At 40.7% G+C, this 14,265-nt stretch overlaps 1 protein-coding gene across 1 annotated transcript in view; it reads right to left on the reverse strand.

Moving 5' to 3' along the window:
- CABLES1 (Cdk5 and Abl enzyme substrate 1) overlaps positions 1-14,265 on the reverse strand; it is a 213,618-nt gene that overhangs the window by 25,837 nt on the left and 173,516 nt on the right. Inside the window, exons 5-6 of the mRNA XM_033933899.1 lie at positions 9,326-9,431; positions 6,390-6,546 (exon numbers count right to left, since the gene is read on the reverse strand). Coding sequence (XP_033789790.1) covers positions 6,390-6,546; positions 9,326-9,431 — 263 coding nt within the window. The remainder of the gene's footprint in view (positions 1-6,389; positions 6,547-9,325; positions 9,432-14,265) is intronic.

The following is a 14,265-nucleotide window of genomic DNA, read 5'->3' on the forward strand; positions in this document are numbered from 1 at the left end:
TTGTTTTAGAATCTCTTCCAGTGGTTTGTCAGTATCTCCTTCTGGTCCAAGGAAGGAAACTTTGTCAACCTTAGCATTGACCTTCAGAATATGTTTGTAACAGCGCTGCTTGTGTGGCATTAGGCTATGTAGTGATCGAAAGAAAAAAACAGACCTTTGCACATTTTTGCACTATATGGTGGGTGTATGAGGAGATTCATTTCCTGCACAGTTAAGTCCATTTTTTCTACTGAATAATAGTATAGGTACAATGAAAGTAAATAGCAAAAATGTTTGAGTAGATAATTAAGGAAATCTTTTTCATATTGCTTGCTTATGGACTGGGAAAAAAGACTGTTCAAGCAAATGTCTCCAGAACTGCTTTAATGGAAAAATGTGATTTTTTTTTTTTAAGTACTTTGTGAAATTTATTGTTGTTGTGAAATTTATTGTTATACTTTGTTTAAACTTAAAAAGCGGTGTCATTAACAGTGAATCTAATCGAAAAATCGATTCAACAGGGTGAATCGGATCGAATGAAATATTTTTCTCTGAATCGGGCAGCACTATTGGCTACCATGAGAATGGGCTACTGGGCATGATGGACCATTGGTGTGACCCAGTTAGGCTATTCTTATGTTATGTTCTCATCTGTAGGGGCCTTTGTTTTCACTTCTTATTTTAATGTATTTTTTTCCTGGGAACTTATCAGTGTTTTTTTATAATGGGAACAAAAATGGAAGAGAATTAATGTGTGTGGAATGGGGGGGGGGGTAACTAATTTCTTCAGCTAAATAATTCAATCCACTTCAAACAGACATAGGAGAACTCACGCACCATTCACACACCCTCCAACCAAAAACGTCAAAAGAAAAAAACTGTTCGACAACCTCCTAGCCATTCGAGCTGCAACACTTGACCCCCAACTCTACAACCTATTGACCTCGACCACAAACTACAAAACCTTAAAAAAAGAAATAAAAACCCTTCTATTAAAAAAACACATAAAACCAAACTAACATAATCAGAACTGTCCCAAGCATCACCTGCAACTACTCCATATGTACTTCTGATGTCATGACAATTCAGACATAATTTATGTTATGTTATGTTTGGAATAATGGTTACATAAATGAGGTTCAATAAAAGAAAATTTTCTGTGGGAGCATTTGTTGGAACTTCTGTTATCCTGATTTCTTCTATCTGTGGGCTTTCTTTAGCTAACCTACTTATCTGGGGCTTTCCACTTCTGCAGCTGCCCTTTTCACGGTCCACTTTGCGCTTGCACTCTCTGGGGAGGGGGGGTTGGGTCTGGGCTTGGTGGGGTAGGTGTGTCTGGTAGTTTTGTCTGGGTGGTGGCTGGGTGTTTCTTGGGTGCTTGTTGTGCGGATTGGTGTGTCTGGTGAGCGGTCTGGGTGTTGTTGCTTGTGGGGGTTTTTTTCATTATAAAATATGGCTGAGGGTCTAGTCCGGCTTATTATTCTTGTGGGTTCTGGGGTGGGATTTGTTTGCTTGCCCCAAGTTTTGGCCTTTTGTTGTGTATTGCTATGCCTCTCATTGGCAATTTTCTCTTGGGAGAGGCTTGTTCATGCTTGTTGTTGCTGTTACTCTCATTCTGTGTTCTTTTTGATAATGTATAAGTTTCTGTACAGACCATGGTTGCTTGTCTGGACCTTTTGCCATTCTCAATAAAAATACTTTGGAAAAAAAAAAAAAAAAGAAAAAAGAAAATTTTCACTGCCTGTTTCTATTCTGACCATTTATTCCATTTCATGGTTATTGCAAAAAAAAAAAAAAAAAAACATTTTACATGAGGGGGGGGGGGGGGGTGTCAAAAAATGATGGGCCCCGGGTGCCACATACCCTAGGTACGCCACTGCATTAGAGATTTCTATTCCGCCATTACCTTACAGTTCAAGGCGGATTCTGAAAGAGTTATAGAAGGTGGGTTACAAAAGAAGATCATTGGTCATTTCTAGTGAAGGTAAAGAGTAGATCAGGTAGTATCGGTGAGTCAGGAAGAAGTAAGGTATTCGGGGTATTAAGACTTTTTATTGAAAACGAATGCTAACCCGAGACTGGTAAAATGACTTTCTGTTGTGCAGGAATTAAAATATGGAACTCCCTTGTGGGCCAAATATGAAATTGTTGTGAAAGGGGCCTGTTTAGAAAATTGCTAAAGACACAATCATTTGTAGATGCCTTTTTATAGTCAGTAATTGTTCTCTGGTTTAGTTGAAGAATTATTCATGATCTTTTTATTTAAACTTTTGCTGCTATTTTGCAGATATGCTTTTATGACTGTTTGTTTGTTTTATTAGATTCTTTTACAATTTATGTATGCAATTCATGCAAACCGGTATAGACATTTTTTAAATAAATAAATAAAAGTAACCTTATGCATCTCCGTAGACACGAGACAGGGGCCTAAGAATGGCACCTGCATTTAAAAAACCTTCAAATAAACCATGTGTCCCGAATGGTTTGTTAGACGGTGGTAGGACGCCTACCGCCGCCTAACTTCGGGACGGTGTTTGGAGAATTTGGCCTTCAGTCATTTCTCTAAATTTCTGAGGTCTTGACTGGAAACTAGGTATGAAAGAAAAAAAAAAAGTGGAGATAAAGGCCCTGATTCTATAAAAGATGCCTTCAGTTAGGTACACCTAGCCCAGTGGTCTCAAACTCAAACCCTTAGTGGGGCCACATTTTGGGTTTGTAGGTACATGGAGGGCTGCAGAAAAAATAGTTAATGTCTTAAGAAATGACAACTTTGCATGAGGTAAAACTCTTTATAGTTTATAAATCTTTCCTTTAACAGTTAAAGGAAAGATTTATAAACTATAAAGAGTTTTACCTTATGCAAAATTGTCATTAACTATTTTTTCTGCGGCCCTCCAAGTACCCTATTTTTACTACAGCCCTCACATTTAAAGTTTAATATCTTTCCTTTCTCAAAACTGACACGTTTCAATCACTATATTGAAAATAAAATCATTTTCCCTACCTTTGTTGGTTGGTGACTTTATTTTTCTATGCTTTTATCTATGTTTCCAGGGTATTTCTTGTCCTTTGACTGTTTTTCTCTCCACTTTCTGCCTTGCATCCATATTTGGCCTTAACTTAATATTCAATTTTTCTGCTTTCTTTTCAAAATCTACGTTTCCATGTCTTACCTTCCCTTCTATCTCTCTCTTCTTCCGTCCCTATTTCCATGGTCTAACATCTCTTTCTTTCCTTTCTCTCCCTCCTTTCTTCCTTCCTTTCCCCTGGTCTGGCATCTGTCTCCTTCCCTCCCCCAACTTTTTATTTCTTTCACCCTGCCCCATTCTTTCTTTCTCTCTCTCTCCATGCCCCCTTTCTTTCTTTTTTTCTTTCTCCATGCCCGCCCTTTCTTTCTGTCTTTCTCTCTCCATGCCCCTTTCTGTCTGTGTCCCATCTCCCTTCTTTCTTTCTGTCTCCCTGCCCCCCCTTTCTTTCTTTATTTCTCCCTGCCCTCCCCAAGACACTACCACTGGGGAACAGGCCGCCAGCGCCGAGGTCTTAGCTCTCCCTGCTTATCTTCCCCCAGCGCGGGGCCGACCAATTCTCGCCATCCGATGTCAATTCTAACGTCGGAGAGGAAGTTCCGGCCCAGTCAGGCAGTGATTGGCTAGCCCGGAACTTCCTCCCCGACGTTAGAATTGACGTCGGGTGGTGAGAATTGGTCGGCTCCGAGCTGGGGAAGATAAGCAGGGGGAGCTAAGACCTTGGCGCTGGCCTGTTCCCCGATTGCGGTGGCTTGGGGGAGGGCAGTGAGATGGGAAGGGAAGCAGATTGGGGACCCCTGCTTTAGGCAAACCGCGAGCCATTTGCTGACATTCCCTCCAGAGAGACTTCTGCAAGTCCAATTACAGCAGTTGCGGTCTGTACGCAATTGTCCTCTCCACAATCAGAAAACTTGTGAAGTGGAGAGGACAGATCACGGGGCGCAAAATAGTCCCTGGGGGGCCGCGTGTTTGAGACCGCTGACCTAGCCGAACCAGGCCCTTAGCTTAATCAGCACCAATAATTGAAAGCACCATTAAAACCCAATTTAAAAAAAAAACAATTAATCTGCCAGTAGGTGCCTACCACTTCAAGGTAGGCGTCTACACCAAGGTGCCTACTGGCCCCTACACAGCAAGTAGGTATGGTTAGGGGTAGATTCAGGGCAGAGTTTGGAAGAGGATTGACTCATTTAGGCCAAGAAAATCCTGGCCTAAATAGCGGTGCGCCTAAGGATTCAATGCCTACTAATGTCTAAGAATGCTTAGGTGCCACTAGGCAAGATTCTATAAACGGCGCCCAGCGGTTGATTGACAAATGCGCCAAATGGAGCCTAGGATTTAAGATGGCATTTACAGAATAGAGGCCAAAGTAAACATCAAAAGACAGAGTGTGAGTGCAATGCACAGAATTGCTGCAATATACCCTTCTAAGCAGAGAACACTAATTTTGTTACAGGCACTGACAGGAGAATGTAATGATCTATCTTTTTCAGAATGGTTATACAACTTTGCATATGAAATTTGATTTTCTAGTAACAGAAACATTAGTTGGTGCAAAAAAAAAAAATCAACCTGCACCAGAAGGCATGTGCCAATGCAGAGACACTTTTGTTTAAAAACCTTAGATGTTTGTAATTAAAAAGTCCGTGGTAACTGGTAGGGAGAGTTGTGAAAACACACAAAAGGAGTGAAGCACTCAAATAATTTGTACTATGATTGTGGATGATGGATTTGAAGATACTGAACAGCAAACCCCAAAAATACTAGTGTGGCAGCAGAAATATGTACAGTATGTATATTTTAGGTGTGAGCATTTATATCACTGCAGCTCCTTGTGACTCTAGGCAAGTCATTTAACCTTCCATCGCCCCAGGTACAAAATAAGAACTTGCACATAATATCTACTGTAAACTACTTTGATTGCAGTCACAGGAAAGCAGTATATCAAATCCCATTCCCCTCTCTACAGGAATGAATCTTCCTTCCTACCATCCTCAGATTCAACATCTCTCCCTCTCTTGTCCATTCATCCCCCTCCCTCCACCCCAAGTTTCAGCATCTGCACCCCCCCTCCAAACCATCCTACCTGTCTTCTGTTGATCCTTACCAGTAGCAATGCTGCACATATGCTGCCTGTGGCCTGCTCCAAAGCTTTCCCTACTTTGACAACACTTCCTATTTCTGCCCGAGAAGGATGGGTCAGAGCGAAAGCTTCAGACATGGTGCAGGCAGCATATGTGGAACACTGCCACTGGTGAGGAAAAATAGAAGAGCACCTTTAAAATCGAATAGTGCGAGGGGTAATGATTGACTCACAGATGGGAGGAAAGATGTTGAATTATGGAGGACGGCTTGGGGGCAGAAGAGATATTTAGAGGAGACAAGAGACGCTGCAATGTGATTCCTTTTGTAAAAAAAAGATACGATTAAATGCATTAATCGCAAAGTTAACTCCTATTATAATGTAGCCCTATAATTCATGCATTTTCGCCCTGTACCTTATCTTGAAACTACATGACATCGCATTTCCGCGCCAATTTAAGGAACAGAGCAAAGCTGCAATACTGGCATTTATACATGTGTGTGCGAACGTATGCATGTACTGTATATGGGGGCATTTTGCTCATTTACATGCATTCTTGGCAGCTCAGTATAGGCACACTGTTATACACTGCCCTCTTAGTGCCTATATGCTTCTTCTTGAGTGTTTGGTTTTTTTTAAAATTAAAAAGAAAACAATGAAAAATTACAATTATTGTACCGGCTCAAAAACTGAAGTCCAAAGTGACAAGAGTGAGATTCACCACTTCAGTGTGTCGGTTAGCATTCATTGTGACACTGAAGTATGTTGTGACTAAGGGGCATTAAACTTACGATCCCCATGGCACGACCAGTGTGGAAAAGCAGCTAACTAAGCATTTACCATAAAGTACATCAGTGAATCGTAAACTGTGTGCCATGGCACAATAGTGTACCGCAGTGAGATTCCGGGTGTGCTGCAGTGAGATACGAGCCTGTCGCTGCTGGCACAAGTACAGGCGCCTCTCCTTCTCTCTGTCCCCCCACCTCTCCCAGCAATGGAGGGATTTCCAAAACCCGACAGTTTGGTTTTAGAAGGCCCCTGAGCTAAGGTCCACATCAGGAGGGCCTCTGAGCCTATGTGTGTGACCTCATCGGTCAATGTCCGTGCTTGGAGGCCCTCTAGACGTGGCCCTGAGTTTAGTTGAAAAAAGTTTGTGACACACAACTATATCAACTTGTGGAAAGGTGCCCTCTTTAGAGGAAAAAGCTCATAGCAAATTGGAAACCTCTTCTTATAAGTTCACTTCAGGCTACCACAAAACCACACAGCTTAAAGAGGAGTTTGCAAAATGGTAGAATTACCTGTCTCGATACTCCCTTGGGTGCTATTGGCCCTGCCAAAGATAAGGCTGCGATAACTTGTGTTGCGAAACTGGCAAAAGGAGGAGGCAGAATCTATCGTATTTCTCCGTGCACTCAAGGCATTCGTTGGATACATAAACTGGGTGTAAGAAACAGTCTAGGCAGAAGAAACCAGAATGGATGTGCTGTAACTAATGGAACTATGAAATCACATCAAGACCTGCAGATAGAATTTTATTCCACTAGTGAAAACCATTAGGTCTTACATGATATTTACAGCTATACAAAAACACTGAAATTAAAACTACATCTGTTTGGAAACCCAAAGTCATGGGATCATTTCTGAACAGGAAAAACTCCCCACACAAGACAAAAATCATACTTCATGAATTTTCTAGCCTGCTACACAAGAACCTTTTACCCCTGGAAAAGGATAATATGGTTAAAATGCTACCCTATACTAAAACAAAGGCTTACTTCTTAAAATATTGACACTTTGTATATATATATATATTTTTTTTTTTATTTTTTCTTCTTGATGTTCCACTTGGCATTAGCATCAACGTGGACCAGCTGTGTGTGTGATCAGACTGGGAAAATGAGGCTCAACAGTTTCAATTCTGTCAGCCTCATTAAGCAGCTGATCGAATGCCTGCTTCTGTCACCGGCTGCAGAATGCATCTGCCCATTATGAAGCACTAGGCTTTATTCAGCCAATCACAAAGTGCAACAGTTAAAGATGGGAACATGTCAGCCAATCACACAGGAGCAGTGTATGTGGCAGAACAACACTTGGACTATTCCACCTTGCACTGAGGACTTTAAAAAAATATTGATATTAACTTTATTAAATGAGCTACTAAACCCCCAACATTCCGCATTCATTCTCTCATATTTATATAGTGTGGAGCCCATTGACTAAATTTGTTAATTTGCAATAATTATCATGTATCTCTTCTCTCTTCTTCTTAGATACCTTTACACATCCAGGGTGGGAGGGAGGGGGAGGGAAATGTACCTTGAAGATTAAAATTACTTAATTTAATACTACAATTACATACTATGTCTTATTGTATTAACATTTGGGAGGAGGGTGGGAGAAAATGATTGTTATATGTATTACTTGTATAATTAATAGTGCAATGTATATAGTATTTTTTTGTCCACTTGATTGTATTGCACTGTCATAGTTTGAAACTTAATAAAGATTTATTAAAAAAAATATTGATAGGACCTACAAATATAAATGCTTTTATTTGCATGCTTATACATACACAGCTCTTCAGTGTCTGATTTTTTTTTAATCTTATGTTTTTATACTGTTTGTGAATGGTTAATTTATGTATACTGTATTTTCTGTAAGCCGCTTAGTTTTAGGTGGAGTATACATTTTAAAAATAAATAAATAAATGATAAAATACTCTTGAAACAGTTAGCATGCATAGGTTGGTCTCATCAAATCCTCTCACTTCACAATCTGGGTATGCATGTAGTGACTCATATTGCCAATACTAGAAATAAGAGCCTTACTCTAAATGAGAGGGGTCAAAATGACTTGAAACTCCATAAACCAGACCAGCTTTCTATTCTCCAGACACCTGAAGAGTTTCGGGCTAACTGAACCCCTTATGCCAAGTGTTTGTTTGGATGTTACAAACAGAGCGTTACATCAGTAAGTTGGAACTCATGTGAAAGGTTTTGTCCGAGTTCACCAGGGTTCAACACCGCCAAAACGTGCTCGGCAGACATTACCCACTCACATCATTTTAAAACACTCTGTGGGCTAATCCAAAAATCTATAATTTGTAGTGCAAAAATTTTTTTTAACTGCTTTTCTTTTTCTCTTTAAGCTATAAATTAATGCAAAAATTGTTATCAATCATTCAAAACCCTGGTGTCTATATAGTGTGGTGAATTAAATTTAAATAGGATCGAAATAAATAAATCAACAATGCTTTTAAATGACATTGGTGAAAAGCTCCTGAGAAGTATAAAGCCTGGTGAATTTTAAACCCTTAATAAGATGGCTGAAAAACAGGAACTTATCTGCAAACCGCTGTTTTGTTTTTTTCATGCGGGGTGCCAGCTTATTGCCCTACAGAGCCCAGTTTCCTGTCCTTCGTCAGGGGCATCTCCCAAAGCAGTACGGATCAAAAGCTGGTTCTCCGCGGTGCAGTTTTGCACTACAAATTACAGATTTTTAGATTAGCTCACAGAGTGTTTTAAAATGATGTGAGTGGGTAATGTCTGCCGAGCACGTCTGTGCGTTTGCCGGTGTTGAACCCTGGTGAACTCGGACAAAACCTTTCACACGAGTTCCCACTTACTGATGTAACACTCTGTAACATCCAAACAAACACTTGGCATAAGGGGTTCAGTTAGCCCAAAACCCTTCAGGTGTCTGGAAAAAAGTGACTCATATTGCCAACATGTTTGAGGAGGTTTAATATCTCTTTCATTGTATAGCATTTAGGGCTCCTTTTACTAAGCTGCGGTAGCGTTTTTAGCGTGCGCTAACCCCTGCGCTACGCGGAAAAACTAACGCCAGCTCAATGGAGGCATTAGCGTCTAGCGTGCGCGCTAAAACCGCTTGCGCAGTTTAGTAAAAGGAGCCCTTAGTTTAGCACAAACCCTGAAGCATCATGTCATAGCTCTGAGGGGCTGTGGTGTTGGAATGACCAGTGTTGCAAACCCTATGTGAAGCTGCCATGAAAAGGTCAGTAATTCAGTCTCCCTGCAAGCTAGAACTTAAAACTGGCTGCTGTGTTTTGCCAACTTGGCTCAATAAATTGGTAGAACCTGCCCACCAAAAATAAACAAAACAAAACATGTGAAGCACCCTATTCATGGTGTATTTCGACACATTCTGCCTGCATTTGCTTTGGCTATTTTCCATACAGAAAGAGAAATGTATTTCTTCTTCAAATCTTCCTTACCTTACCATTAGCCCCTAGTTCTACACCTTCAAGGCCAATTATTGTTTCTTTGGCGCCCACACCTCCGGAAGAGTGCCGCTGCCGCCCACCTTCCAATTTTATATCCCTAGAGACCAGAGGGAAGTGAAAACATCAGGTCTGAAGTAGAAAAAGTAGTTATCACACCTTAAATCACAGCTTCACATGAAATTCTGTGCTACCAAAAAGCATTGCACTCCATTTTAAACATTATGAAATTAAGCTGAGTGAGGCTGGAATTCCATTAACAGTTATTTTCTTTCACAATAAATAACTTGGGCCATCATAATGACCCCAGATCTACACTGATTTCCAGAAATGGATGCTCCGGAGGGAGCTTATGGCAAGAGTCTAGTTACACCAGGTACTAGATTCCCAAGAGCTCTTATCTCTTCTCTACTGACGACCAGCACTGTGATACCTGGTTTAGAAAGGGGAGACAAATGTGATAGATTTTGCAAATGTGACGGCTTTACTGGAACAAGGGATAACATCTGAAATGGACAGAGCAACGCTACTAGTATCATTTGTCTTTGAACAGGATGTGAATATGATTATGAAATTGTTTTTCAAAAATTCCCAAAAATTATTTGGGGGACGGAAAATATGGATATATCCTGATGTAGCTAAGACTACACAAGAACGGAGGAAAGAATTTCTTTCAATGCGACAACAGACTATAAATATTGGAGCAACATTTTTATTGGTGTATCCCTGCAAATGCATGGTTAGGTACTTAGGAGTTAAATATGTTTTTTTCTCTCCTAACCTTCTGAAGGAATTTCTAGATGTTAAGCAGATCATCAAGGATTAAGGGATAATAATAGTAATGGGCGCTTGATACATTATGCCTTTCTTCTTTGCAGTATTCCTCTAAATTTCTCTCTAATTTATGTTTTGGTCACCCCCTGTTAATGTGGTCTAAGAAGGGGTTTATCATCATGATGATTGTTGTAAAAGTATTATTGTGCTGAAATTTTCTTCCCTGTATTCAATGTAATAAGAATTAATTCTTGTAAAATAAGATTGTATAATTATAAAGAAAAAAAAGAAAAAAAAAAAAAAGGGGAGGAGGATATCGTCACATAGTTTTGGTGTCACAGGCTTAGTTGAAACAGGTTCCTATTGAGCTGAAACTAATGGGCCATAGCTCAAAACTTCGATGCTGTATGGAACAGCCCCTGGGAAATACCAAGAGAACAGCGCAGCAAAATAAACTTTTCCCATGTTCAATACTAATAGCGTGCAAATTATATGAACACTGGGAAAGGAAGGACCATGCCTGGCGCATGCGCACAAGAGCTGTGTGGTAAGCACAGCTCACGGCAAACCCGAAGGTGTAGCACACATTGGCGCCTGTTTTCCGCACCTTTAAATACAATCTTTTCAATTTTATTTTACTTGGACGGCTTATATTTAAGCTGCAAATAGGTGCCAATATGTGCTTCCAATTTCAGGTTTGCTTTGACTCGCACACATTCGCCTCACTGCCACTGTTTAGGAGCTTGCTTCTTCTTCTAAATTAAGGGCTCCTTTTGTAGGGCTAGAATCCAAATATTTCCAGATGTGGCAAGAGTAACCCAACTTAGACAAAAAGCTTTTTTAGCTTTGAAATCTAAGGCAGTGGAATCCGGTGCCACATTTTCTCTGAAATTTCCGTGTAAGTGTTTGATAACTTTTCAGGATAAGGATTACGTATTTTTTGATCCTATTCAATTAGAGTACCGTATTTTCTTGAACATTCTTAGTAACCCCCCTTTTTGTAAGTTGGGGTAGAATTTTCCTTTCTTGGTTATGATAATTTCTATGAAAATAGGAGTTTAAATAGTTAAATGCCTCTATAAAATTAAGGGTGTTATCCCTTATTGATTACTAAATTTTATGTTATTATGTAATATAATTATTTCTCCTCAATGATGTGGGATTGATGGGATTTCTGATTTTCTATGACTGATTTAAGTTGTTTTAAGAAATAATATTTCTATATTTTTTGTGTAAATTCCCATATCCTGTATACTTGTTTGGATACATTAATAAATTTCAATTAAAAAAAAAATAATAATAAATAAATAAAGAGCTCCTTTTACTAAGCTGCGTTAGGGCTTTAACACACGGAATAGCGCGCGCTAGACGCTAACGCCAGCATTGAGCTGGCATTAGTTCTAGCCGTGTAGTGCAAGGTTAGCACGTGCCAATCTGCTGCGTGCGCTAAAAACGCTAGCGCACCTTAGTAAAAGGAGCCCTAAATAAAGACCAGCAGAATTTAAAGACATAGTTGTAGGAAATCCTCTTTTCAAACACTAATTCCTGCTCCGAGCTGGCATAAGGGTTTCAGCGGCAAGGGTGACTTTGTTTTATGCACTGTTCTCTGAGCATTGGAAGAGACTATGAAATGACCTCATTAACATCCGTTGAACTATTTATTGAAAAATTTTGTATACCGACTAAACTAAGCAGTTTCCAAGTATAAAACATTCATAAAATTACATTATCAATAGAAAATCCTAACCACTGTTTCAATCATGCAAAACAAGATATCTAAATATCACATACATCTTTTTCTGCTGCCTAGATACAGGCAATTACAGACAGCTGGGATAGTAATAAATTCTTAAAATTATAGCCTAAAATATTCTCTGCAGCATATACATGTAGGCGTCAATAAACAACTGGGTTTTTAATAATTTCTTAAAGTTAATGCAGTCAGTACATTAATCTTAAGTGTCCCGACAAGGCATTCCACATGGACACCCCAGCCACTGAAAACATTCTGGATTTTGTAGCCACAAGACGGACTCTCCTTTCCATGTTCGCTATTAACTACATTTGCATGCTATTTGTGCTAATTTTTGGTGCATACTGTACATTGTCTCTTGTGCTACAGCCCTCTGAGTATTCTGCACTCACTTATGATGGCATTACTCCAGCGCTAATTGCCTGTAGCACTGGCATTAGCTTTTGAGCATCTGCCTATTAAAGCAGGAAGCAGCAGCGGCTAGGTCAAAAAGAAAAAAGAAAGAATATTTGCGACTATCTCTGAGAAAAGGTGACTAAAGTAGCAGATCCACAATGTGGAGAATTGCCAGTCTTTAATGCCATGGGTCCATAAACAGTCTGAAAAAGTTATAGAAGTTATAACATGTACCTTTTTTTTTTCAATTTTCACATAAAAGGATGGAGTCTGGGGACTGCTGCATTACAAATTGTTTGTTCTAACAGAATTCATTAAAACCTCATTTTTTTATTCTGGAGACTTTAGTCACCTTGTCCCAGAAATGGTCACATTTTATTTCCAGTTCTAAAAAGTGAGAGACTTTAAAAAGCCTTCAGAAAAGAAATTCAGCATCTAGTGCTCTGGTCAGCTAGGCTGAAATGTTCCTTGAGAGGCACAACAGTAAATAAACTGTTATATAGGGCTGCATTAACCACTTATGGGGCCATGGGCAAACTATAGTGGATGGGACCCACCCATCTTATCCCCCCCAAACCTTCTTCCCAACATCAATTCTGACATCGGAGAGGAAGTTCCGGGCCAGCGAATCGCTGCCTCAGGCTTGCCCGGATCTTCCTCTCCGACGTCAGAATTGACGTCGGGAAGGTTTGTGGGCTGGCGCCTGGATCTTCCCTTCTCTTTAGTTGCGGTGGGCGGCAGCGGCAGCGGACTGGGTGGGGGGGTTGAAGCAGCAGTAGGCCAAGCTTCGGCGGATAGGTTGCAGTAGCGGGGGCCAGTCGGGGGGGGGGGGGCAGGCTTCGGCACTGGAGAGAGGGAGCCAGGTAGGCTGGCTTTAGCGCAGCAGGGAGAGAGGTAGGCTGGCTAGCTTTGGGGGAAGGGGTGGGACAAAGGCTGGAAGGCAGTGAGGGGGATATAGGAAGGAACACTGGGGGCACTAAGGACATGGGAAGGAGGCACTGGGGGCACTAACATGGGAAGGGTCACTAAGAACATGAGAAGGAGGCACTAGGGGCACTAAAGACATAGGAAGGGGCACTAAGGACATAGGAAAAAGGCACTGGAGGGATTAAGGACATGGGAAGAGGCACTAAGGACAAAGGAAGGAGGTACTAAGGGTAATAAGGACATAGGAAGGGGCACTAAGGACATAGGAAGGAGACACTGGGGGCACTAAGGACATAGGAAGGAGGCACTGTGGGCACTAAGGACATAGGAAGGAAGGAGGGAGGGAATAGAAAGGGACAATTGTTGGGCCTGAGTGCAGAAAGAAATGAAACAAAGGATGCACAGTCAGAAGGAAACACAACCAGAGACTCATGAAATCACCAGACAGCAAAGGTAGGAAAAATGATTTTATTTTCAATTTAGTGATCAAAATGTGTCAGTTTTGAGAATTTATATCAGCTGTCTATATTTTGCACTATATTTGTCTATTTTTGTATAGTTACTGAGGTGGCATTGCATATTTTAAAGTCATCTGCCTTGACATCTTTGAAAACCCTCCAAATATAAATGATAATTAACATTTTCTCTGCGTATAGTATGCTTTGTGTTTTTAAATTTTATGGTTACCATTTTGAATTAATAAGATATTATGTGTACATGAAAAATGGATGGAAGAAATTAGGAGCGGGATTGGGGGCGGGGCTAGGGCAGGATTGGGGGAGGGACTGACAATTAATAGATGTCCCATTTTGATGAAAAAAATAAATGGTCACGTTACTCATGGTCCAGCTGCATCCTAACCTCTCTCCCCTGCTCCCTTATTGGTCTAGCAGGGCAGCTTACCTCCTCCTTTCCAGCTAAGCTGATTCCCGGGGAGGTGAGGGGGGGGGAAGATAGGGGAGGCAGAAAGCTGCTTAAAGGAACAAAGCTGCTATTAGTCTATGCTGCTAATGGTTCTGCCAGTCCTATTGTTTCTGATGTGAACCTTCCTTATTTCTGAGGGGCAGGACTGGCAAAGTCATCA

The sequence above is a fragment of the Geotrypetes seraphini genome, chromosome 2 (assembly GCF_902459505.1).
Source record: "Geotrypetes seraphini chromosome 2, aGeoSer1.1, whole genome shotgun sequence".
NCBI lineage: Eukaryota > Metazoa > Chordata > Amphibia > Gymnophiona > Dermophiidae > Geotrypetes > Geotrypetes seraphini.